This window comes from Heloderma suspectum, chromosome 5, assembly GCF_057233095.1.
Source record: "Heloderma suspectum isolate Gila_16-S chromosome 5, 16-S_ref, whole genome shotgun sequence".
NCBI classification, from domain to species: domain Eukaryota; kingdom Metazoa; phylum Chordata; class Lepidosauria; order Squamata; family Helodermatidae; genus Heloderma; species Heloderma suspectum.
The window spans coordinates 68,330,298-68,355,452 of NC_139462.1; the positions used below are offsets into that span (position 1 = coordinate 68,330,298).

The 25,155-nt window shown below is 42.3% G+C and overlaps 1 protein-coding gene across 1 annotated transcript; it reads right to left on the bottom strand.

Annotated features, from left to right (window-relative positions):
* Positions 1-753: 753 nt before the first annotated feature.
* Positions 754-23,796, bottom strand: ASIC5 (acid sensing ion channel subunit family member 5). The gene is made up of 10 exons (XM_084859768.1): positions 23,757-23,796; positions 22,576-22,882; positions 22,133-22,364; positions 20,505-20,627; positions 13,187-13,336; positions 9,200-9,347; positions 7,388-7,444; positions 6,266-6,434; positions 2,815-2,906; positions 754-1,566 (listed from the first exon to the last, which is right to left on the bottom strand). The coding sequence occupies exons 1-10, from the start codon at positions 23,794-23,796 to the stop codon at positions 1,376-1,378; spliced, it is 1,509 nt and encodes a 502-aa protein (XP_084715894.1). The 3' UTR covers positions 754-1,375.
* Positions 23,797-25,155: the final 1,359 nt, after the last annotated feature.

Genomic DNA, 25,155 nt, shown 5'->3' on the forward strand with positions numbered 1-25,155 from the left:
GCCTGAGGCCCACTGAAATGATTGTGAGCCCATGTGAGATCTAGTTTACATGAAGAAATGTGTTCTGTTCTTAATAGTGATGCATTACTTCAAAGACTGGCATGGCCAAAATCAAGCATATTTTCAGATGTCTTGATGGAGTACCACCTAAGATGGTGGGAGATTCTGTAGTGGAGGAACCACAATTTTAAAAAGGCAGAATGGGAAAAAATGTGAAACAGGAAATCTGTCCATCCCCTGTCCCTACATACACACACACACACACACACACACACACACACTGCTCTGGTTGGTCTGAGCAAGCAAGGCTTAAGAAATTGGGTATCAAATGCACTTGAAACATGGCAATGTTTCTGAATCTACAATCTGGAGATGGAGCAGGGTGAATGGAGAACTCAAGCAATTAGTCCCTGATACGATTCATGCACTGGAAGGGTACTGAACAGAGCCCACCACAGCTGCATAATTAATGCTGCAGTGTCATGAGTTGGAAATGTGGATGTTATGTAGTGGAATACACAGTTCCCTGCCAAAACCATTGTGCAAAAGAGTGTACAAATACAGTAATGATTGACAGTGATTATGGAGAGCACTAATGCTGCAGTTCTATACTTGGGAGTAAGTTCAGTTGATTTTAGTGGGACTTATGAAATATAATATCATTTTATTTAGAAGTGTAATATAATGTTATAAATGGGAAAATGCATTGAAATGGCATGCCATACTTCTCATTAATTTTGTGTATACCAAAGTGCCTGGAATTTATTTATTTATTTTGCATGCATACATATATTGATCTGTTTGTATTTCTGTCCTGAGGCAGGAAAAAAAAGAAAGCAGAACCACTTTTAATTATATATATTGCACCAATCTACACTGATAATGGCAAGGCTCATGCAAGAAAAAGTGTAGTAATTCATGTCTAAAACAAAAGGTGTGGGCCTTGTGTCTGCCCTCCAACTTCAAAACCACCTATTAGTCCCAGATTTGGTGGGGATGATTGCAACTGTGGTCACCCTGTGGCCCAGTTCACTCACTTTCTGGGCAGTGTCCCTCCAGGCATGGTCAGAGGAGTGAATGCATGCGCTGTCCCTCTGCCATGTAAGTAGCACAACAGCTGAGGCTAGTGCTCAATGCAAAGCACTAGAGGCCTGATTTGCACAGTTCTTCACCTTCCCCCCTCCCCACCCCCTCCAGAAGTACCTTTCCAAGATGAGCAAATCCTTGATTCACCATAAAAAATCTGCATTCTCTAGTAACTGCTCTTTGGAATGATGCAAGAGAACTGAATGCTACATTCCCCTGCACAATCTTTAAAAATCAATGTCATTTACGGACAAGAACAGTTCATCTTTCATTTTCTTTCTGCAAGCCCTTAACATTCTTGTATTCTTCTCTTGTGTGTTTGTTGATTCTGATCTGATGTATTCCAGTTTGGCATCTCTGGTGCTTTCAGTAAAAGAAAGACACACATCCAACATAAGTTGGTGAAAACATACTCAACAATCTCTATGATTGTAATCATACTGGCTCCACAAAATAAACCAAGTTGACCACCAACATCAGCTGCAATGAAAGAAATAAACGCATCAGTCTGGCAATTTTTTTTTTTTTAAAAAAGCTGTAATTCTATGTATCTTTACTTGGAAAGAAATCCCTTTGCGACTGGGATGCTGGACTTCAGTCTTGAAGTCACTTGCATGGGGTATTCCACTGAATGCAGTGCTATGTATGATTTAGAATGAAAATATGTGCCGGCCATTTCCTCTATGTGTTCATACTTTACATGTGTACACAATAGGTTGGATCCAGTGCAAGTTAGTGGCACCCAGGTCTCACTGAAATCAGTGACAAATTTAAGTCCAAGTGCAACTAACTTGCTCTGGACCCAACCGAAGCTAACACACATGAGTTGACTCTTTAATTAGCAAATGGAAATGTACTATATAGAAACAATAATATAGTAAGGGTGCAATCCTATGGGGGTAGGCGGCCGCCTCTGAACTCGGAGGCGACCGCCCATCCAGTGCAGGGCAGGAGAAGCATGGAGGGGATCATTCCCTCCGCACTTCTCCTGCCTTCATTTGTGCCTAGACAACCAATTTCAGCTGTCTAGCTATGGGAAGGCGGAGCGGGGGAGGAGGCTGCCGGATGACACATTATATGTGTCATACTGGCATTTCTGCCTTCCCTGCCCTCGAACGCCCTCTGGAACATCCCATTTTGGCCGCTCTGCACTCCTCTTCCAAGTGCAGAGCGCAGGGTGCAAGGCAGCCCGGAAGGGAGGGAAGGTCAGTTCTCCAGAAACTGACTTCGGAGCGCGGGCTCCAAGGTCAGTTCCCAGAAACCCACATATCCTATGGCCATCTAGCCACTGACTAGAGGCCATAGGGTTGCTCCCTCCATTATCTATCTATCTATCTATCTATCTATCTATCTATCTATCTATCTATCTATTGCATTTATATCCCGCCTTTTTTCCTCTTGCAAGGAACCCAAGGCAGCTTACATTATCCTCCTCTCCGTTTTATCCTCACAACAACAACCCTGTGAGGTAGGTTGGGCTGAGAGTCTGTGACTGGCCCAAAGTCACCCAGTGAGCTTCCATGGCCAAGTAGGGACTAGAACCCGGATCTCCTGGCTCCCAGTCCATCACTCTCACCACTACACTACACTGGCTTTCATCATGACATCATGATCCAACTTATGCTTATCTGACGAAGAGTGAGGATCAGCATGATGCAGGACATTCAGTAATTTTGTCATGATCCAGAAAAGCGGCTTAAAAAAAAACGTTAATTGGCGATCACTTACCAAGCAACTCAGACACACTCAATGCCTTCTGCTGTTGGGTCATTTTGTAATTCAAATCATGATACTTTATGTCAATATATACCAGGTTATTCCTAGGGATAATAGACACTTTAATTACATTGTCATCATTATTAATTATTTGATGTCACTTTAGCCATTCCTATCCATGTTTAATTTAATTTAGTATTACACATTAGTTATTGAACCCTGTTAGACAACACAAACTTGTCTAATTTTTACCTACCTCCGAAAATGAAGGATTAATTGATGTGACCACTCTGTTCTTCAAGGACATTTTCCTTTCAGGACACTTTGGATTATAATTACCTTAATAACCATGCTAATGGACCCCTTTGTTTAGGTTTCCTGACATAAGTGAGATGCTACTATTATACATCTTTGGAATATAGTTGTAAATAGTTATGTCTGCCCTTTTACATTTTTGAAAAATGAGTTGACACTATCATGTAATTTATGATGTACACGCATTAATATGTTTGCTTGATTCCTATTGGTTAATCACTTGGGAACAGAAAGATTTTCCTGTACTTTGCCATGCTTCACTGAGTAAATTGCTAGATAGCACCCCATTTGTGAACAATAATCAATTGTCCAAAGGAGCTAAATAAAAATGTTGTTATGAAAGCCAAACTTCACTAGATCCATGACATTTCTATTCTTACTTAAAAAAACAGCTGCAATTTTGATCAGAGCAGTGGTTCTGCAGGACCCTTCCTCCCATCACTTTAAGAGTCTAAATCCTCCCATACTAAAGCTGCTATGTGACCCTGTGAGGAAAACATATATAGCTACCTGCATATTGCCTCTATTCCCATCCCAGGAGAGCAAATAGGTTTGGGGGTCTGATTTGTGTCTAGCAGGTATGTCTTTTTAAGATGTTTACCCTACAGTAGTTGCAGGGCCCCTGATCTGAACTGAGACCCTAGCATGGTGGGTAGGAGGGCTTTTAAGATCTGGATCAGGTCCCACATCTACTCTAGAGTAAAAATAAAAACAAAAAAGATGTAGCTGCTAGACACAGATTTAAAGTCATGGCTGTTTTGGCACAGGGGGAAAGAGTTAACCCCACCTTCTCCCCACGTTCTAATAAAAACTGGAGTCTGCCACAACTGCCTTACAGCAAAATTAGAAATGTTGGGAGATAAGATCTTCCACTTCTCATGTAATTTGGCCACCAGAGGATAAATATAACATGATCAGTAATAAAACTGCTGTTAATGTTGATTAACTCAGACCCCATTCCAATTATAACTGAGATTATCTCAGGCAGGGGTGGTCAACTTGTAGCTCTCCAGATGTTTTGGTCTACAACTCTCATCATCCCTGGCCAGCATAGTCGATGGTGAGAGGGGTGCTATGAGCCAAAACATCTGGAGGGCCACAAGTTGACCACCCCTGATCTAAGGGGTGATCATCATCTATACAGAAGTGGTGCTTTAAGCTTAAAGTGATGCTTATTATATTTTAAGCAACAAAGAACTTTGTGGCACCTTAAACACAAACCACATGTATTGCTCATAAGCACAAGCTGTTTATGCTTACAAGAAGGCCTGGACTGGGTCGGAAAGAAGCAGAAGCTGAAGAAGATAAACCTTAAGTCACTCACCCCCGTGGGCCTGCCCACTGGAAACCATGAACTGGCTATTCCTGGGAAATTCCTGTGGCAAGACTGGTGAGTCTGTATAATTGAAATTGGAAGGTTGGCTCAAGCGGAGGATTGCATTAGCTTAGCAAGAAAGCTAATGCAATGTGTGTGCTGGGGGAAAAAAGTGTGTGCTCCTGTACTGAATGGACTTAACCACAGCTACCATCTGCTGTGTAAAGATAATGAACGATAAGCTGTGTGTGCATTTTAAAGTAAGCCTGCTTGAGTCACTCCTCTGTTCAAATATGAAGGTACTTGTCCCAAGAGCGACTGGAAGCCTTTGCCTCCCATTAAAAGGGCTTGCACAAGAACACGACATTCTCCTTTTTGCATTCACCAATGCTGCATGCTTTCAATAAAGGCAAATGGAAAAGGATTCTCTATAGCAGGAGTGCAGAACCCCAGGCCCAGGGACCAAATCTGGTCCTCTGAAGTTCCACAGATGGCCAGATACTTTATCCATGGCCCCACCCCTTCCCCCAATCACCAATCATTTGGTGGTTTCCCAGACTGTGTACAGGCTTCTCCCCATTCTAAAACATTGAGATGCCTCCCCTAAAGGTTAATGACTGGCAGTGAGAGCGTTAAGTCAAAATGTGTTTTTTGGCCCTGTCCCTTTTGCCTTTGGCCCTTCCCACCACTGGAATGCGGCCCCCGAGAGCTTCTCTGAAATGGTATTTGGCCCTCAGGCTTAAAGAGGTTCAGCACCCCTGCTTTATAGCAAGTGGGGAGGGGACTTGTGCCCCTTCAGGTATTTTGGCCTACAAGTCACCATTGAGCTGCACCCCTCACCACTGGCTATCTAACCCTGCTCTATAGGGAGAAGCAATTGGTCATAAAACTAGAATAACTGTTTAGGCAATGATCTGAGTCAGAAGTCTGTTAGCATTAAAGGTGTTGGAGATATTTCTTGAAAGAGCTCAAAAGCTTGAAATATGTGGCAAGAGCAAAAGCACTTGAAATGTTTTGTCTGGAGAACCATAAACAAATTGAGGCCTCATATAAATATTTTGAGCCCCTTTTCTTGTTGAAAATTAACACAGATTTATGAAATAGCCATGTATGCTTAAATGTCTTAGAGATATTTTCAAATATTTCCTAATCAATTTCCTGGAAGTAAATCAGTGTCTTTACATTTGGTCTAGTGAATTTAAACTGGAATCCTATGCATACTTACCTGAGAGTAAGTCCCATCTAATACAGTGAGTAAACATGTAAAGGATTGCATTGTAATTATATTTTCTACAAATGTAGAATATTTAGGGTGCAATCCTATGCACTTTTAGACAGAAAAAAATTCCTGCAACTCCCAGCATCCCATGCCAGCTCCAGCATGCTGGGAGATGTAGGACTTTTTTTCATCAAACATGCATAGGATTGCACCCTTAGGGAATACCACATTAAACCTTTAATTTAGATGTTATACAGACCAAAATACCTTTGATTGGGCTACTTAGGTTGGTGTAAGAATAAGTGTGATCTTACACCAAGCTAAATTGGTCTAGTTAAACATGTATTGCTATCTATTTTGTATCTTCTGTCCTTTAGGAACCAACATGGCAGCCAGCGTCTCCTGAATGTCAGTGGTTTCAGTCAGTGTAATGAAGGTTGTTCACATACATGTGAAAATGAGTTGGTTCCAGATTTATTTATACTTACAGTAGACCCATTGAAATTGGTCATGATTAACTTAAGTCCACTTAATTTCAATGGGTCTGCTCTGAGTATAATTGAATCTGGAACCAGCCCATTGTTTGACCACATAACAATTATGAATAAAAGTACCTGATATATTCTGGACTTTTCTTCAGCTTTGTGGAAAGAAATTTCAAAGCCTTTTCACTTGCAAATGTTGAATAGGAAATGGTGGTTGGGTAAGCTGTTTCCTCACAAGGTACTGGACAAGTAGAATTATGTGTTCCTACTGTACATGATCCCATGACTTCTATGTTATCTAAAACAGGAAACAATTTCATAAATAAATGCCTGCTCAGAAGAAAATTCAACTTTAGCTTCCCCCCCCTTCACAAAGAATGGTAACACAAAAATTAGGATTGGGTTTATCTTCCCAAATCACAGATTTAATAAAGCATATCCTTTGGCTAGGAAATTTTATTGACTGCAGGATTTTGGGAAAAGCTGAATATATATCAGCAGCGTTACATAATGAAAGGGATAAATCACAGGGAGAGTTTAGCATGTGATTTCTAGTAGAACAATGTGCCAGTTTTCTCACTGAATTCTCTAGAGTATTTGGAACTTCTGAAATCAAAATCAACCCATGACATTGATGAAACCATACATTTAGAAAGATACACTTGGGGTTACTTATGTATAGTTCATATAGAGCAGCCTTCCCCAGTCTGGTACCTTCCAGATGTGTTGGACTACAACTGCCATTATCCCACATGTCATGGGAGTTGTAGTTTGATACATCTGGAAGGCACTAGGTTGGGGAAGGCTGATCTAGCATTATAGTAGCTTTCAGCTAGGAGCATTGCAAGTATGTTTGGAAAACCAAGTCCCTTCCTCCCCGCATTAAGTCCTTGCAGAAGGCATCTATCCAGACTTATTCCACCTTGGTTCCCATCAGCAGGACATACCAGGCCCTGATTAACTTCTAGCCTAATCCAGATTGACACTCTTGTCTTGCTGTAGATGCTGCTGTGGGATCCCACAAGTTGGGGAAATCTTGTGCTACATTTGAGCTCCACATCTCACTAGTGCTCAGAAACACCAGTGTAGGAGCTAAATACATGAGCCAGTGGATGCATCTGGTTGCTTGCCAGTTGCAGACATTACCGCTGCACCCACGTGCCTTGACCATGTAGAAACTGTGGTCATGCCTCAGTGGTGCCTACAAATTGGTCTCTAGTCATCTGATTGCTTTTGTTTGGTTTTACTCACACAACAGAGGAGACACACAGTTGTAAAACTTTTCCAAGTCACATTCTGAGCCATTTCCTTTTCAACAGGGATGTGGAAGATGGGGTTAGTGAGTGAGAGAAAAAGAAAGACAAAGGTATAAAAAACACAGATATGAGTCTACTTCTTCACTTATCTTCACTAATTTGGTAAGAAAACTATTAATCTAAGTATTTGGTAATATTACTTGTATTTCCACAAACAGTGTATGGCATAACAAAAAGATTTGAATATCCATGTCCACCTAGCATAAAATTCATCAAACATCTCCTCTGAGTCTGAGCTACGGATATACTGATTTTGTTAAATCTGTTCCATCTCTGTTGCATGGATTGTCAGGCATCTTTCATTCTGTCGTCTACTCATTGAAGGAACTGCATTTTTTGTATGAGAGTTTTGTTCATTTGCAAATGTATATTTCTGCACTTGTGAAAATCCCCTCCCCCAAAGTAAAAAACAACAACACAGGTCTGCAAGGCTGCAGAGTCCATGTGATTCAGAAAAAAGCTGGCCCAATGCAAAATCCACAAGTCAGATTCACAGAAATTTGATCTCATTTGAATTCATTGCAGATTTCTCTGACATATCTATATAGTCTGAGCTATATAGATATATTTCATGTAGAAACACCATTCTAAGCAATGGTTTCTTCAACTGTGATTTCTGTATGGTGTTATTTCTTAAGGATGATTTGCCATTGGTGTGTCTCTGCTGATGGAAGGCATCCACCAGTGCAATGGGGAGGAAATGATTTCCAGAAATTCTGCCCTGCAGCCCTCCTTGCCCCCCAAATCTGCTCTGGAGGGCTGGGGACCCTTCAGAAGAATATGGGAAATAGTGCACATTGGATGGGAAGGGGGCAACTTTCTGCAACTATCTTGATAATCAAAATATTGCAATTTTGAAGAATAGTTATTTGCATTTATTTGCATTTTAATTTATTTGCATTTTATTTATCATTTGTTTTATGTATTGATCATTTATTTATTTACTATTTTATGTAACATGCATTTGCATGTTAATTTATCACTTCTGGGCACCCCATTTTAAGAAGGGCATTGACAAGCTGGAGCACATCCAGAGAAGAGCAACCACCAGGAAGGTGAGTGATCTGGGAACCAAGTCCTATGAGGAATGGTTTAAAGAGCTGGGTATGTTTAGCCTGAAGAGGAGAAGGTTAAGAGGAGACTTACTTTATTTATTTATTTATTTATTCATTCATTCATTTTATTTCCCCAATAGGCAAAGCTCTGTGGGCAGTTCATATGATAACAGTCTTCATATATCCACCCGAAGGGCTGTCATGCAGAAGGTGGAGCAAACTTGTTCTCTGTTTCTCCAGAGAATGAATGGGTGGAAATTGCAGGGAAGCAGATTTCAGTTAAGTGTTAGGAGAAACTTCCTCACAGTGGTTGCTGTCCAGCAGTGGAATAGATTGTCTCAGGAGGTGGTGAGTTCTCCTTTGCTGGAGGTATTTAAGCAGAGGCTGGATATCCACCTGTCAGGGATGCAGTACAGAGCCCTAACTGAGCAGGGGTTTGACTAGATCATTTCTAAAGTCCCTTCCAAATCTATGCTTCTGTCCTGGTGCCTAAAGTAGCCTTCTTCAACCTGGATCATGACCCTCAGCCAGCCATAGCACTAGGTTTGGGAAGGCTGTCTTGAAGTGATTGAAGTTTACCAAAATCTGTCTTTTGGGTAAAAACAGATTTTACCCAAACTGTGATTCCTACCATCTCACTGGATGTCTTTGGACACCATTGTAAAGCAAGTCCAGCATCTGACAAGTTATACCTGGTAACATGAATGGCAGGCATCCACACTGCTTTTGTATATGCTGTGCCTTGCACTCTTGTAGACATCCATAGGTGCTATAGATCTTGTGGTGCTGAAGCTTGATGTTTGGGTTGCATTCTCCCCAAGGGTGTTCTTGGATAATTGTCTTGAGTGAAAGAAAGTGGATGACCCATGATATTTGTAGAAAATGACAGCCATTGCTACGGTCAAGTTTAGACTGAACAAACATTTTCTTAAAACAAAAATACCTCACAAGAATGACTGCTGTAAAACAAACATTTGCACTACAAACCAAACTGAAATCAGTGCAAAGCCTCTCAACAGACATTCTTGTTGGGCTGCAGGTGAGTCAGCCCCTGGAAGACAGCCTGACCCACAACACATTCTTCTTCTGGAATAATTACAACTGTCCTGATTCAAGGTGTGTGCTCAGAAGTGCAACTGAATGCATGTGTGGATTCCTTTTGTTAAAACAAATGGGAAAGCCATTCTGGGTAGGAAGCTCTGGATATACACTTAAGCAGGATTGCAGAACCTCAGGCCTGGGGGCCAAATCTGGCCCTCCAGAGTTCCCCTTCTCCTGTCCCCACCCCATTTCCCTCATCCACCAAGTCATTTGGTGGTTTTGCGGCTTTGGGGCAGTTTTTCACCCATTCGAAAAGGGTGAGATGCCTCTCCTAAGGCTCAGTTACTGGCAGTAAGACCTTTAAACTAAAATATGCTGGTATTTGGGTTTTTTTTGGCCCCACCACTTTTTCCTCCAGACCCACCCATCACTGGAATGTGGCCCCCAAGAGCGTCTCTGAGATGGAATTTGGCCCTTAGGTTGAAAGAGGTTCTGCACCCCTGCATGGGAGTTTTGCACTTAGAACAGACAGCTGAACAGGAATCCTACCTCAAACTGATTTTTACTCTTTGGTTTTTCCCCATCTCTCCTCTTCTCCTTGCCATTTCCCCTCTTAGCTTTATTTTAAAATTGTCTATTGTCAGGGATTTGATTTAATAATGTAAATTGAATAATTAAAAATATGATCTTAAGCCTACACACTCAAGCTCTTTTGTTTCAATGGGACTTTCAATTGCAACCTACAGGGCAATCCTATATGCCACTGTGGAGAACTTCACTGCTGGAGCCTCTCACATCCACATTCCTGCCCACATGAACCCAGCAGGGCAGAAGAGAAAGTTTTTTCCTCCCACTTCCTCCTCAGTAGTTCAGATGGATAGATGGTTAGATAATTTCCCACTGCCAGCAATGGGAGTAAAATTATAAGGCCAAGTAACAAAGGAAGAGTACAGGTAGATAGCACAGAATTGCAGGGATGGCGTCAGGAAGGCTAAAGCTGAGAATGAGCTGAGGTTAGCAAGGGATGTTAAAAACAACAAAAAGGCTTTCTTCAGCTACGTGCATAGTAAAAGGCAGAGGAAAGAAATGGTGGTTCAGCTATTAAATAAGGATGGAAAAATGATAACAGATGACAAAGAAAAGGCAGAGGTGCTCAATTCCTACTTTGGCTCAGTCTTCTCCCAAAAGAGGGTCTATGACCCCCCTGGCAAAGGCGAAGTACAGGCTGAAGGGGCAGGATTGCAGCTTGAGATCGACAGGCATATGGTCAAGGAACACCTCATTACTTTGAATGAGTTCAAATCTCCAGGGCCAGATGAACTGCATCCTAGAGTCATAAAGGAACTGGCAGAAGAACTCTCAGAACCGCTGTCTATTCTCTTTGAGAAATCATGGAGGACGGGGGAAGTGCCAGATGACTGGAGGAGGGCTAACATTGTCCCTATCTTCAAAAAGGGTAAAAAGGAGGAACCTGGGAACTACAGACCAGTCAGTCTGACATCAATCCCTGGGAAAATTCTGGAGCAGATCATAAAGCAATCCATCTGGGAGCACCTTGACAACAATGCCGTGATTACTCGAAGCCAACATGGATTTGTCAAAAACAAGTCCTGCCAGACAAATCTGATCTCATTTTTTGATCAAGTAACCTCCCTTGTAGACCGTGGGAGTGCTGTAGACATCATATACCTCGACTTCAGCAAAGCTTTCGACAAAGTGCCCCATGATATCCTGATGAGCAAACTAGCTAAAAGTGGGCTAGATGAAACAACAATCCGGTGGATCCACAGTTGGCTACAGAATCGGACTCAAAGAGTGCTTATCACTGGGACCTTCTCAAGCTGGGGAGAGGTAATGAGTGGGGTACCGCAGGGCTCAGTCCTGGGCCCAGTGCTCTTCAACATTTTTATTAATGACTTGGAGGAGGAGGTGCAGGGAATGCTGATCAAATTTGCAGATGACACAAAATTGGGCGGGATAGCTAATACTTTGAAAGACAGAAACAAAATTCAAAGTGATCTGGATAGACTGGAGCGCTGGGCAGAAAACAACAGAATGGCATTTAATAGGGACAAATGCCAAGTTCTGCACCTAGGAAAAAGAAACCAAATGCACAGTTACAAGATGGGGGATACGTGGCTCAACCACACTACGAGCGAGAAGGATCTTGGAATTGTTGTCGATCCCAAGCTGAATATGAGCCAACAATGTGATGTGGCTGCAAAAAAGGCAAATGCTATTTTGGGCTGCATTAATAGAAGCATCGCTTCCAAATCCCAGGAAGTACTAGTTCCCCTCTACTCAGCACTGGTTAGGCCTCATCTGGAGTACTGTGTCCAGTTCTGGGCACCACACTTTAAGAAGGATGCAGACAAACTGGAGATGGTTCAGAGGAGGGCAACAAAGATGATCAGGGGACTGGAAACAAAGCCCTATGAAGAGAGACTGAAAGAACTGGGCATGTTTAGCCTTGAGAAGAGAAGACTGAGGGGAGATAGGATAGCACTCTTCAAGTACTTGAAAGGTTGTCACAGAGAAGAAGGCCAGGATCTCTTCTTGATCATCCCAGAGTGCAGGACACGGAATAATGGGCTCAAGTTACAGGAAGCCAGATTCCAGCTGAACATCAGGAAAAACTTCCTGAGTGTCAGAGCAATAAGACAATGGAACCAATTACCTGGGGAGGTGGTGGGCTCTCCCACACTGGAGGCCTTCAAGGCGAGGCTGGACAGCCATTTGTCGGGGATGCTCTGACTTGGATTCCTGCATTGAGCAGGGGGTTGGACTTGATGGCCTTGTGGGCCCCTTCCAACCCTACTATTCTATGATTCTATGATATGTGGAAACAACATAATGTGAGAAAGCTACATTTCTCACAATTCTTTACCTGTAGATGCAAATATGCACACAATCCAAAACATAATCTAAATTTTCTGTTGATATTTTCCTTTAAAAAAAAGTGTGTGTGTGGGGGAATACCTGACTCATTTAACAACACATAAAACAGAGAACTTGGCTTATTGGGCAGTTAAAAATGAATGAAGGCCTCCCACACTGGAGGCCTTTAAGACGAGGCTGGACAGCCATCTGTCAGGGATGCTCTGACTTGGATTCCTGCACTGAGCAGGGGGTTGGACTCGATGGCCTTGTAGGCCCCTTCCAACCCTACTATTCTATGATTCTATGATTCTATTTATGCCAGCTCCAGGGCTGGTATAAATCTCCCCCTATGTTGGGGGCATGAGTGGAGAGTCTCCTGATCTGCCCATGCCACACCCCTGATCCTCCCCCTTTCCCCCTCTCCCACTGTTGGAGCTCCAACACTGTCAGGGAGGTAAGGGCTCTGTTACCACAGAGGCTGGTATGGGGGAATTCAAGGGTGGACTGCTCTCTCCATCCTCAGGGGATAAGTTCTGAAAAATCCAATGGATCCTGGAACACCCTCCCAGGAAACATAGGATTGCAGCCTAATATTTTAAGGTGCCATATAAATTGATAGATTGGTAGAGGTGATGGTGATAGTGGTGGTGGTGATGATTAGTGGCCTCAAGTGGTGAGAACATTGGTTCCTGGATCATTTCTAAATAAACAGAAATATGTTTACTCCTATTTCTTCATATCTTTACATGAATGCTTACCTTCACCTGTCGGATAGCAGCATGAGCATGCATCCCTACTGGTGTAGATACACCTAAACCATCAAATCGGGGAGGTTCTTTTGGTGAATGGATAGCAAACGTTATGCCGGCATCAACAAAACCAAAAGCAGGGTCATCAGTAAATTTGTCCTAATACAAAAAAGCATTAAAGAGATACAGAAGAACAGATGGGATAAATTCCAGGTCTGTTTCAAAAGAGTAGTCCCACTGAACTCTGAATTGTCCTTATGAAACAAATTCAGTTTGTTCCACATTCATTTCAGTTCTCCTACAGATAAATCTGATTCCATAATTTGAGCCCTGTTTCATACCATGAATAGAAAAACTAGGGATGTATGAAAGTCACTTACCTTTTCGATGAGGCAATTCGCACCGAAATCCTTCTCTGGCCGGCTCCGCTCTGCAGAGATTCCACAGAGCCACTGGCCGGGGCCGCCTGCAGCCGGAAATCCGGCCGCTGTGCAGCCTTCCTTCCAGAAGAAAAAAAAAACACCCACGTATGCAAATGGCAGCTACGGCAGCCACAATTTGTGTTCCCCTTTTTCCGCAGTTTTAGCTTATGTAAATATTTACGTAAGCTATTACGGCGAAAAAAAACGGCAACGCAAATGGTGTAGTGGCTATTTGCTTTGCCCTTTTTTTTTGCCATAATAGCCTACGTAAATATTTATGTAGGCTAAAACTGCGAAAAAAAGGGAATGTAAATGGCGGCTGCCATAGCCGCCGCCATTTGCGTACGCGGGTTTTTTTTCTTGGCTTGCCATGATAGGCTACGTAAATACTTACGTAGCCTATCATGGCAAAGAGCAGATGGCAATGGCGGCTGCGGCAGCCGGTCAAAACCAGCTGCCACCGCCACACCCGCCGCTGCCATCCGAAACATCCGCCCCAGGTAAGCCTTGTCCCAGGGGGAATCCAAGGGGGGGGCAGGGGGGGCAGGCCATTCTGCCATGGATTTTGGGGGACCGAATGCCAGTGCATTCAGCCTCACTGAAATCCGTGGTGGAATTCTCCGCCATCCCTAAGAAAAACACATTTCCTAAGGGGCAAAGTGCTCCCTTTAAAAGCCAGGATAACACGCATTGTCCACCTACTACCTTTGTTATTAAAAGGTACCCTACTGACCCATCATAAAAAGGTCATTTGTCTCCTCCTTTTAACCTTCCCTCTGTGGGTGTGGCAAATGATTAACTGAGAGGGGTAGGAATAATAGTTGATTATATCGGTCCTTTCTGGAGTTAAACATCAATGATTAATGGCCACGCAAGCTGTGTTTATTGCTTTTTGCCTTAGGTGACCTAACCATTGAAGTGATCAGAGAAGGCATTTAGAAATACAGTTACAGTTGAGGGACTATCTTCCAAGAAACACAGAAATTTTCATAGAATTCAGACTTCCATAAATCTGAACTGTGACACTATAAATGACACTGTGCTCAGCATGGAAGCAACTTGAATGAAAAGTTATATAAAACATCAGCCCAAGGGAAATCAGTGGCCTGAGCCATTGCTATCTTGTTTTAGTTTTCTTGCTTTCTTATGTTGTAGAGCAGGGGTGGGCAACCTGTGATCTGATGTATTCCAGTTGGGCACTTCTGGTGTTTTCAGGAGAAGACACACATCCAACAGAAGTTGGTGAAAATATATTCAACCATCTCTATGATTATAAGCATACTGGTTCAACCAAAAAACTGAAATTGACCACCAATATCAGCTGCAATGAGAGAAACAAAGACATCAGTCTGGCAATAAAACAACAACTGTGGTTCTGTGCATCTTTATGTGGACGGGAGTTCCTTTGAAATCAGTACAATTTAGTTCTAAGTAAATGTATATAGGACTATAGCATTGAACTCACTTTTACAGGGTATTCTGCTGAAGTTCTGCAGCCTGGGGGTCATTTTGGACTCCCAGCTGTCCATGGAGGCTCAGGTGTCAGCTGTGAGCCGGACAGCGCTGTATCAACTCCATCTGATACGGCGGCTGCGTCCCTTCCTTCCCGACCATCTGCTCCCATCGGTAGTACATGCCCTGGTCTCCTCTCGTTTAGACTACTGTAATGCGCTCTACGTGGGGTTACCCTTGAAGACGGTTCGGAAACTGCAGCTGGTACAGAAAGCGGCAGCTCGCCTGATTAAAGGCAGCCGCCAGTGAGATCACATCACTCCAGTGCTGAAGGAGTTGCACCAGTTACCCATTGTTTTCCGGGCCAAATTCAAGGTGTTGGTTTTGACCTTTAAAACCCTATATGGTTCCGGCCCAGCCTATCTTAAGGAGCGCCTCCAGCAGCACCAGACAGGCCGCTTAACAAGATCAGCCTCGGATGGCCTTCTCTCTGTCCCATCAGCCAGGACAGCTAGACTGGTGGGGACGAGGGAGAGGGCCTTTTCTGTGGTGGCCCCCACTCTGTGGAACTCCCTCCCTAGGGAACTCCGTCATGCCCCCTCTTTAATGAGCTTCCGTCGTGCATTAAAAACGTTGTTGTTCAGGCAGGCCTTTGGGGTGGGTTAGGGTATTTTAGAAAATGTTTTTATTGTAGAATTTTATTGTTTTAAACTGTTTTTATTGTATGTTGTACATCGCCCAGAGTGGCTGGGTGACCAGCCAGATGGGTGATTAATAAATTTAATAATAAATAAATAAATAAATAAAAGTCAGTGCAATTTAGAATGAAAATACATGCTTTGGCCAGTCCCGCCCTCCTGCCCCCATTTTCATAATTCATATGTGTACCCAATGGGTTGGACCCAATACAAATTAGTTGTACCAGTTTCCATTGGGCAGTATCCTATACTGCTTCTAGCGCAACAGGAACAAGAGGTTCCTGAAATAAGCATGGAAACAAATGGAAACCCTTGTTTTCAGATCATTGCTGATCAGCAGAGCTCCCTTCTGTGAGTTCCGCTGACCTGCACCATTCCAGAAATGAGTGTTGCTGCTCATTTCCTGTTTTTTCGGGAATGACTATTTCCTGCTGCACTAGTGGTCCATTCTGCTAGCATGGGTGCAGTATAGGATACTGCCCATTGAAATCAATGACTGATTTAAGTACAAGTGCAAACTAACTTGCTCTGGATCCAACCCAAGGTAACCCGCGAGTGGACTCTTTCAATTGTACATAGGATTGTTAGCCTTTCAGGGCAGTGCTATAGGCCACTCTGGAGAGCCCAACATTACAGCCTCTAAGACATACAAAGCCCTGCCAGTGCGAGCCCAGCTCAGTTTCAAAGGAGCAGTCCCACTGATCATGGCCATGATGAAAAATTATCTACAATGGTAATTAACATGAAGCAAAGAATGGAATTATTTATGCAGCGTCTTTGTTTTGTAATCCACTCATGTTACTCATCATCCAGTGATAACATAGATTAAGGTTGCAGTATACACACATCTCTGAGTAAGTCGAACTACATCTGAGTAGACATGCACAGGATTGCACTGTAAAGCTGAAAAAATATTTCATACTAATTCAAATTTGATAGTACAAATTACATTGCATAATGCAAATTAAAATTGTGAATTTCATAAATGTTCAGCTTTGCTTGTGAAATTTACTCTGAGCAAAACCTGTAAAAATTGAAATTGTAAGCCTTGTCGATGAGCTTTAAGAAATGCTACTAAATACCAACTAATTTATCAGATTCAAAGAACTTAGCTCCTTGATTTTTCCTCACAATTCTTAAATTCAACAGCATCCATAAATGGGAATGTTGATGGATATCCTAGTGATGGGGAATATCGTTCAAATATTTCCAAGCAAATACAGTTTTCTCCATATTCATTTCAGTTCTCCTATAGATAATTCTGTATTATTGGTATAGATGCTGCAAATCTTTCTTATATCCATAATTTGAACCCTGTTTCATACCATTAATAGAAAAAAACACATTTCCTAAGGGGCAAAGTGCTCCCTTTTAAAACCAGGATAACACGCATTGTCCACCTGCTACCTTTGTTATTAAAAGGTACCCTACCAACCCATCATAGAAGGTCATTTGTCTCTCCTCTCCTTTTGACCTCTCTTCTGTGGGTGTGGTAAATGTTTAACTGAGAGGCATAGGAGTGATTGTTGACTATATTGGTTCTTTCTGGAGAAAACTTTAATGCCTGACAGCCACATGACTCTGTGTTTATCGCTTTTGCCTTAGGTGACCTAACCATTAAAGTGATCAGAAGTGACATCTAGAAATACAGTAACAGTTGAGCGACTGCCTTTAAAGAAACACAGAATCTTTCATAGAATTCAGACTTCCTTATATTTGAATTCTAACATGATAAATGACACTGTTCTCAGCATATTAGCAACTTGAATGGAAGGTCATATGAAACACCATCCCAAGTGGAAATCAGTGGTCTGAGCCATTGTTGTCTTGTTGGTTTTCTTGTTTTCTTATGTTGTAGAACAGGGTGGTCAACTTGTGGCTCTCCATATGTTTTGTTCTACAAGTCCCATTATCCCTCACCTTTGGGTATGCTGGCTAGGGCTGATGGAAGTTGTAGGCCCAAACATCTGAAGGCCACAAGTTGACCACCCCTATTGTAGAGAAACTGAATTTGGTTTGGGGTGACTAAATGTCATGCCTTCAGATGTAACTATTTCACTACTGGATCATTAAATAGAAAGAGAAGGGGAAAGGGGGAATGTAGGCCATGATTTTTAGTGCTCTTCCAAGTCACAAGAGGTGATGTGAGTCTAATGTGAACATGAAAGACTGCCACATCTTGAAAGACACTTCTATTGATTTCCCTGCAGAGAGTCTGAACAGAAAGAGGTTGTTGCCCTTGTGTTATCAAGGATTTTTTTTTCCTTTCCTGTCATCTTTGCATTGCTCCTGGGGGTGGGGTGGGGAATAGTGGATCTCTGTCTCCTTTCACTCAGAAGTGACAAATAGAACTTTTTGTTTAAAGCAAGAAGAGCTCCAGGTAAGGCTCTCAAAAACTGAAAATGCCAGGTCTCTGATTTTGCTTTTTCAAGCAGGAAAGAAGGGGCTGTGTTCAGATACCCTACCCCTACTGATAGTAGCATATATGCCAGCCTAAATAACATTAATGCAGCATTTCTTGTGGTTATGACAGTCAGGAGTTTTGGCAAAAGCAAAAGCCAAACATCTTGCTAAGAAGGATCTATCCACAATATTTTTTCCCCTTCATGTGGCTGAATGGTAGCACGCTAGAAACATTTTAATAAACATTTCCTTTGATTGCTAGGCTAATTGAAGTTGAACTGCTTGTCATACAAATACAAATACAATTGTTCGAGAGGAATATTTAAGTTTGTCTGCTGTCATGGCCCAAGACTGTGAACCTCCAGAGGTTGAGTCATCGAGCAGCAACACTGAGAAGGAGTCGGGCTTGTTCCCCAGGCCTTCCTGTGTACGGCGCTTTGCCCTAGTTCATGCAACCCATCCACTGAACCCTTGGAAAGTACTGCTACCATCAGACTCCAAGGAGCAGGAAGACCCTGAAGGACATGCCCCAACCAAGTCTCCACTGCTCCACATCTCTCCCCCTAGAAGAAGCCAACAACTGAATAAAAGGGCATGTGCCCTTTAAGATGGCCAGATGAAGCACCAGAAGGGGTTTCTAGTGGAGGGGTGGAGCTTTCAGAGTGACTCTCTTGGGCAGACTCTAAAGCCCTAGCAGTTGTTCCAGACCATTGCTGAGGTAACTTATCTCCTTGCTTTAGTTCTAGTCCTGCTGTTTAGCTGCTGGTCTCCAAATCAGCACCTGTCCAGGGTCCTGACCATGCCCCCACTTCAGGCCAGCACCAGCTTCCAACCTTGTCTCTTGCCCTCGTGCCTGAGCTGCTGCCTGCCCACGGCAGCAGAATTTGTGATGGAGCAGCAGAACATTTCCCACTGCTTTCTAGAGTTATCACCCCAAGACTGCACAAACATCCATATACTGTAAAACGTTGATAAGGGGCCCTGTGGTGGATCTTGCCTGCCTGGGTCCAGTCCATGATTTCAGGTCCTCTTAGCATGTCACCAGAACCTTATCTGCAGAAGGCGGGTGAGCTTCTCTCCCCCTTCTGTTCTCCGTGTCTGGTTCCCAACAAGTGGGAGGGGGGATTTAACACATAGCCTAAACAGGAATATTTAAGTGAAAGAGGACAGGTGTGTATAAACATTGCAGATGCAGATACAAATGTATAAAACATTACCATAACTTAGGAAAACAATACATCTCACTATAATGAGAAAGAATATGGGCAAGTGACCTGTGTGGCTGCTCAGTGTGCTGTTCAGCTGCTAACTGCTGATGAACAATTTCAAGGGCCTTGTTCTCTCTCCTTATAGTTCTTTATCTTTACGCTGAATTTGGACTGGACAGCCCTTCAGATAGAGGACTGTAAAATAAGACACATGGCCTCTCTACCACCAGCTAGCTGGGCTGTGGATCTAATCTTCCTCAGCTTCTTCCCACCCTTGTCTTGCTCAAACAGAGCACTGCAATTTGCATGTGTCCTTTGGAAGCTCCCTCTTGTGAGACTTCTGGTGTCCAGGTAGTCATATACCTGCCACAGGCATGGCCAAGTCATAACTTCCCCTTGTGCCCCATGTGCCAGCCTGCTTGGCCACCACAGTCAGCAGGGTGGGGCACTAGTATCACCTACTGACTGTTCCTGCCCAACATGTGCTATTCTGGAGCCCTTGCTAGTAGCGGGAGGTGGGTCATCCAGCCTCTCCACAATCTTGAAGAGTGTCAGGAAGGCCTGAATATGTTGTACTTGGCTGTACTAAGATTTTCCCCAAACTAGTTACATTTCTAGTTACCAGCTGATCCCCTTGCACTTTTATTGCTAAGTTCCCAATTTACAAATGTTGGAATTAAGTGGAGCTCTTATATCTTGTCCCTTACTTCTTTTTAGGGCCTAAATCAATTCCATGTATGTAAATCACAATTTCTAATAGAGTCTTTGCTATGTGCTATGGCAGAGGTGGGGAATGTGTCATGCTCCAGATGTTGTTGGCCTGCAACTCCCTTCATTCATCACCACTGGCTATGATGGCTAGGGCTGATGGGAGTTGCAGTCCACAAACATCTGTTCCCCAGCCCTGCACTACAGTCACTGACATTTTCTGGTGAGTGAAGCCAGTGAGAGAGTGAAGACAAAGATCAAGTCTATTTTTATATATGAGAGGATAGTAAAGATTTGAGACAAATTTAAGAAAAGAAGACCTTGTAGCATTATGGTCACTCACAGGCTCTGTTCTTTGCCATCAAGATTTCATGGTCACATTTCAGAAATATTTTAATTGGATGGTAAAGGCCACACTTTATTGTGATATGTATACCTGTTTGACATCAAACAGCAAGCTCAAGCCCCTTCCAGAAAGGCTCACTCTTCTTTTTGCGGGAATGTTAATATGATTGAAAGTAAAGCAGTTTCCATATTCAGTGAAGACGTGCTCAAAGTCCTTCAATGAAGAAAACAAAAGAAAATGGAAAATTGAACTTTTGTACTCACAGACAATTGTAGCCAGTGCTGTAGTGGAGGAGGGACACAGGGGAGTGCAGCTCTGGGACTTTTTTTCCCAAAGCAGGAACAATGAGGTCATCTGCCAGAACCCCAGAGTAATTGATGGTCCCTCCTCGTTCTGGCAAGTGAATGAGGTGATAATGAGGATTTCAAGTTTTACTCTTCTTTGCGATGGATTAGCATGGAGGAAGTAAAAGAATAAGGAAAATAGTCAAGCATTTCCATCGATGGAGATCCTATTTCACACAAGCTGTTTAAATGGCTATACTTCTTTGTAAGATCATTTGCATTTCTATTAAAAGTTTTAATCCACCCTCTATCTGACTTTGTGGGGTCAGTTTCAGTTGTTGTGGCCTGATGGCATGGACAAAGTGCTTGCAGCGATGTGTCTGACCATGGCCCCTCTCTATCTTTGTCCCTCCTGCTAATAAGAACTAGCTGGGGTGGGGGGTGGGATATGACTTGGTGGGTCCAGGGAGTGGAAAATGCATCTCTAAAGGGGTGGTTCCTGCTGCCCTTAAGGAGGCAGTAGTGCAACCACTCCTGAAGAAATCCACTCTGGAACCAATGGTATTTGACAACTATCACCTACTTGTGAATACCTCTTTCTTGGAGAAGGTACTTTCTTGGAGAAGGTACATAATTAATAACTCTTAAATTTGGGAAGAAATTCAAATAAGGAGAATTTTAGAAGCATTTCTATTTATTTTTCCCATATTAAGGACACTGTTTATTAAGGTGGTAGGGGTTGTAGCACAGCTTCTTTTTTTCTAATGGTTTTTTTTTTTAGGGAGGGGGGTGGCTACAACCCCTGCCAATTGTGAGCCCTACCTGAGATAAACTTTTGGAGAATGTCTTATATCCCTGGAAAAATTCAATGAATTCTGAATCAACTGATATGCAGGCGATCCGATGCACATAATACAGCATGCCAAAAACAAAACAAATGACCACCAGTAATGCATCAAGTTTATAAATTTTATAGATTAAAAAATTATTTTTTTATTTTTATATAGCTTTAGAAATTTATAAATATATATACAGATTTTAAAATGTGAAACTTTCAGGATAAAACACCAGCTTCAGTCAACTTCAGTTTAGTTAAATTGCTTCCCCAGTTTCTCTCTGCCCACAAATACGGTGGAAAATTTTGAGACCATTTCCACACAGCTCTACTTCAAACTTCATATTTTGAGAACCACATATGCATTTCCCTCCCCAGATGGAATAATGGATGTATTGTATTGTTCCAGTATCCTTCTAAATGTTTATTCCAGACCCATCCCCGCCCCTTATACACCACAATGTCTAAATTTTCTCTTACAATAAAAGCAAAAATATTATTTTTATTTCATTTTCATTTCTATTTTCTTTCATTTCATTTCTATACTGCCCAATAGCCGAAGCTCTCTGGGCGGTTCACAAAAAAACAAAAAAAATTACCTTTGGAGAACATGGCTTCCCAAAATATTCACAATTCAGCAATGTGCTGTTGTTGAGATAGAAGCCATTATTCCTTGTAAATTCTTTAATGCTGAAATTTTGATTCCCATGAAGGAAATTGGTTAGCTCCTGGCCAAACTTGTTACCAATATCAAACAAATGAAGAACTCCAGACACTATGCTCCATAGGAAGAAAATGATGCTCAGGTTAGCTACAGCTTGGGTTTGGAACCTGTCAGCACAAACCAGAAATGCAGTGTAAGCTTTGAATTCTTAGGTATAGTCCCAAGACAGCTCTTAAAATTTATGAAAATAATAGATTAAGGGACCCAGTGCAGATTATCTGGCCATAACATTTCACTGCATAAATTGTATGGAAGAGTAATGCATTTTCTCTGTATCCTAAAAGATAATATGGCACAAGGACATGAAGGGTCCCTTACCTGTTCAGATTACAAAAAGTCACAGCAGGAAACTCAATTTTTTCCACATATTGAACTACCACCGATGTTGTGGTGGGCCAGCTGAAATAATTGATGAAGCGATTGCAGATTTGCCAGGCAACAAGGATAATGGAGCCCATGACAACTAACATCCATAATGTCTTATGTGTCTTGCTCTTTGTACGAACAATATTGTGAACCCCGTGGAATGAGGTAGAAGTTGCAAATTCATAATCGTACTTCTTCCTTTCTTCCAAAGATGGCAGTGGTTTCCTTGTTAAATAGAGCCTGGCTTTTTCCAACAATCCTTAACATTTAACAAGAAGAAAAATTATTGGCAAATATGTTTCCTACAAAACCAAAGGAAAAGAATCCTTCAGGGTGGATTCTGTATAATCTAAGATACTATCCCTTTAATACAATTGTCTCAAGATGTAGTGTTGCCAAATTTCTTTCTATTGCTACAAGCGTTTACATATTTGGCACATGTTTCTAAAGCATATATGAGGAACAAAAGAAGCACAGACTTGAGAGAAGGTATCTGGACCCCATGCAAAAAATTAGTAACAACTGAGCATTTGTTGTGCAAACAAACTGTGACCCTTGTGGAAGATTGTCTCATGATGGTCTTCAGTTTTGATTGACTTAAAACAGTAATAATACATGTTAGCGTTTACGAATCAAAATCTTACTAGAAGTAGCACTAAGATACATTTTCCTATTACTCTAGTTATTTAAAGCACACTTCCCCAACCTAGTGCCCCCAGTCTATAGTCCAGTTGTTTTGGACTACAACTCCCACCGTTTTTGACCATTGGCCATGTTGGCTGGGGCTGATGGGAGCTGAAGTCCAAACCATCTAGAGGGCACCAAGTTGGGGAAGGCTGACTGAATGTACAATATCTTGCATCATTGTTTGCTTCTGCTTCTACAGCCCAGTCCTCTGCATGATTAGTCAGATGTAAGTTCCACTGAGTATTGCTGAGCACCTCAATGGAAGTGTGTCTAGGACTGAAGCTGTAGTCTATTTATACTTTTGAATGTATGCTCAAAAGATTCATACATCCTTTTCAATTTGTCTGTAGAAAATGAATAAAATCAGAACCATCAGTTCCAGAACAGTTCCACTTATGACAAATAAAAAGAAAAGTCAAGGCATTATGATAGCTATTGTTACCTACCTCTGCCATGAAATCCATTTAATTTTCTGAGCTTCTCCATTGGGCATGTATTAGAAGATTCAGCTACAGAACACTGGCTGTTGATGCTTTTATAAAAAAGGGAAGGGGTGGAGATTATATTAAATACACATCAAAGGGGCAATTTGCCTGCCTCTGTTGCTATACTCATAGCATTTTTTTTTTAAAAAAGTAAACAACAGGACCAAATGCAGGAGCTTAACTATACATAAAGCATGGTAGATAAAAGTGGGAGTTACTAGAATTGAAAACTAATCAAGACATAAAAATGTCAATTCCTGAAGTGTCAGGCCAGGATGCAATGGGGTATTTTAGGTGCAACTGGACACTCTAGACCAGCCAGTGGGGTTTTAAAAATAGTTTTCTCTCTTTTAACAACAGACCACCATGATCGACTCCTCCATGTTATTGTCTATCATGTGCAGAAACGCTTGCGTGACCTGGGCTGCACATGCTGGCAGCCATTTCTGTGAATACAAAGGGCAGTATCCAACAGGACTGCTGCACTGCTGCTGATGGTGTTGTGCCAGCAGGAGTGACCTCTAGTGCAGTGGAAAATGATCATTTCTAAAAGTAACCCCAGAAATGCTCATATCCAGGTCGGGACAGGTCAGTGGAGCTCCCTTCTGCAAGCTCCACTGACCTGCCGTGTTCTGGAAATGAGCATTTCCACTCATTCCAGGTTGCCTTTAGAACCAATTGTTCCCTGTTGTGCAAGCGGCTGCTCCCACTGGTGCACGGGCACAACAGGATACTGCCCAGAATTTGCAGCTGCTGAAAACAGTACAGTATGATCACAGAGACCACCCATGTTTACAACCTGATTCATATCAATCTTTCTCCATGAGAGCCCCATGTGACATATCAGTCCAATAGAGACTTGGGGATAGGAATGCTCACTGCCCCCCCCATTTCTGCCCTCCATGCATTCCTATGAAAGTCAGAATAGAGCTTATGCATGAACAAACTGTATGTCCGATTGGCTGAGCATATGGAGGGAACTTACAGGCATACAGCTGTGTGTATGTGGGCTCCAGACCTCCGTGTGAATGCACAGAGTTTGGGGGTGGACGAGACAGCAGCCTTGATTATGTTGTGTAAATAGGTATAGTCATACATATGCAGTATTATGGTCATTATTATCATTACGGTCAGTAATATTATCGTTCATATGGATGTAGGAGTTTAGCATTGCAAAAAGGCTCTTAAACTGCAATCTAGTGTTCCTTATGTGGGAACCCAGTGAGGCATTGTTGTTGTTGTTCAGACCCCCTTAAATGTGCAAAACAACTGCTGTTTTTCAAAGCTGTTCACTGCCATTGTATACATGGGTACTGGACTGTATTGTGCTCCTTTGCACCACCACCCCAACTTTATTTAG

What these genes read in the sequence shown, in the direction of transcription:
- ASIC5 (XM_084859768.1), bottom strand. Translation starts at nt 23,796, where the DNA reads ATGGAGAAGCTCAGAAAATTAAATGGATTTCATGGCAGAG. An exon ending in TGCTGTTTGATGTCAAACAG is followed by an intron (nt 13,337 to 20,504) that starts GTATACATATCA and finishes TTTTTGTATTAG; the next exon opens with GACAAATTTACTGATGACCC. An exon ending in CTGCTATCCGACAGGTGAAG is followed by an intron (nt 9,348 to 13,186) that starts GTAAGCATTCAT and finishes CTTTCACTCAAG; the next exon opens with ACAATTATCCAAGAACACCC.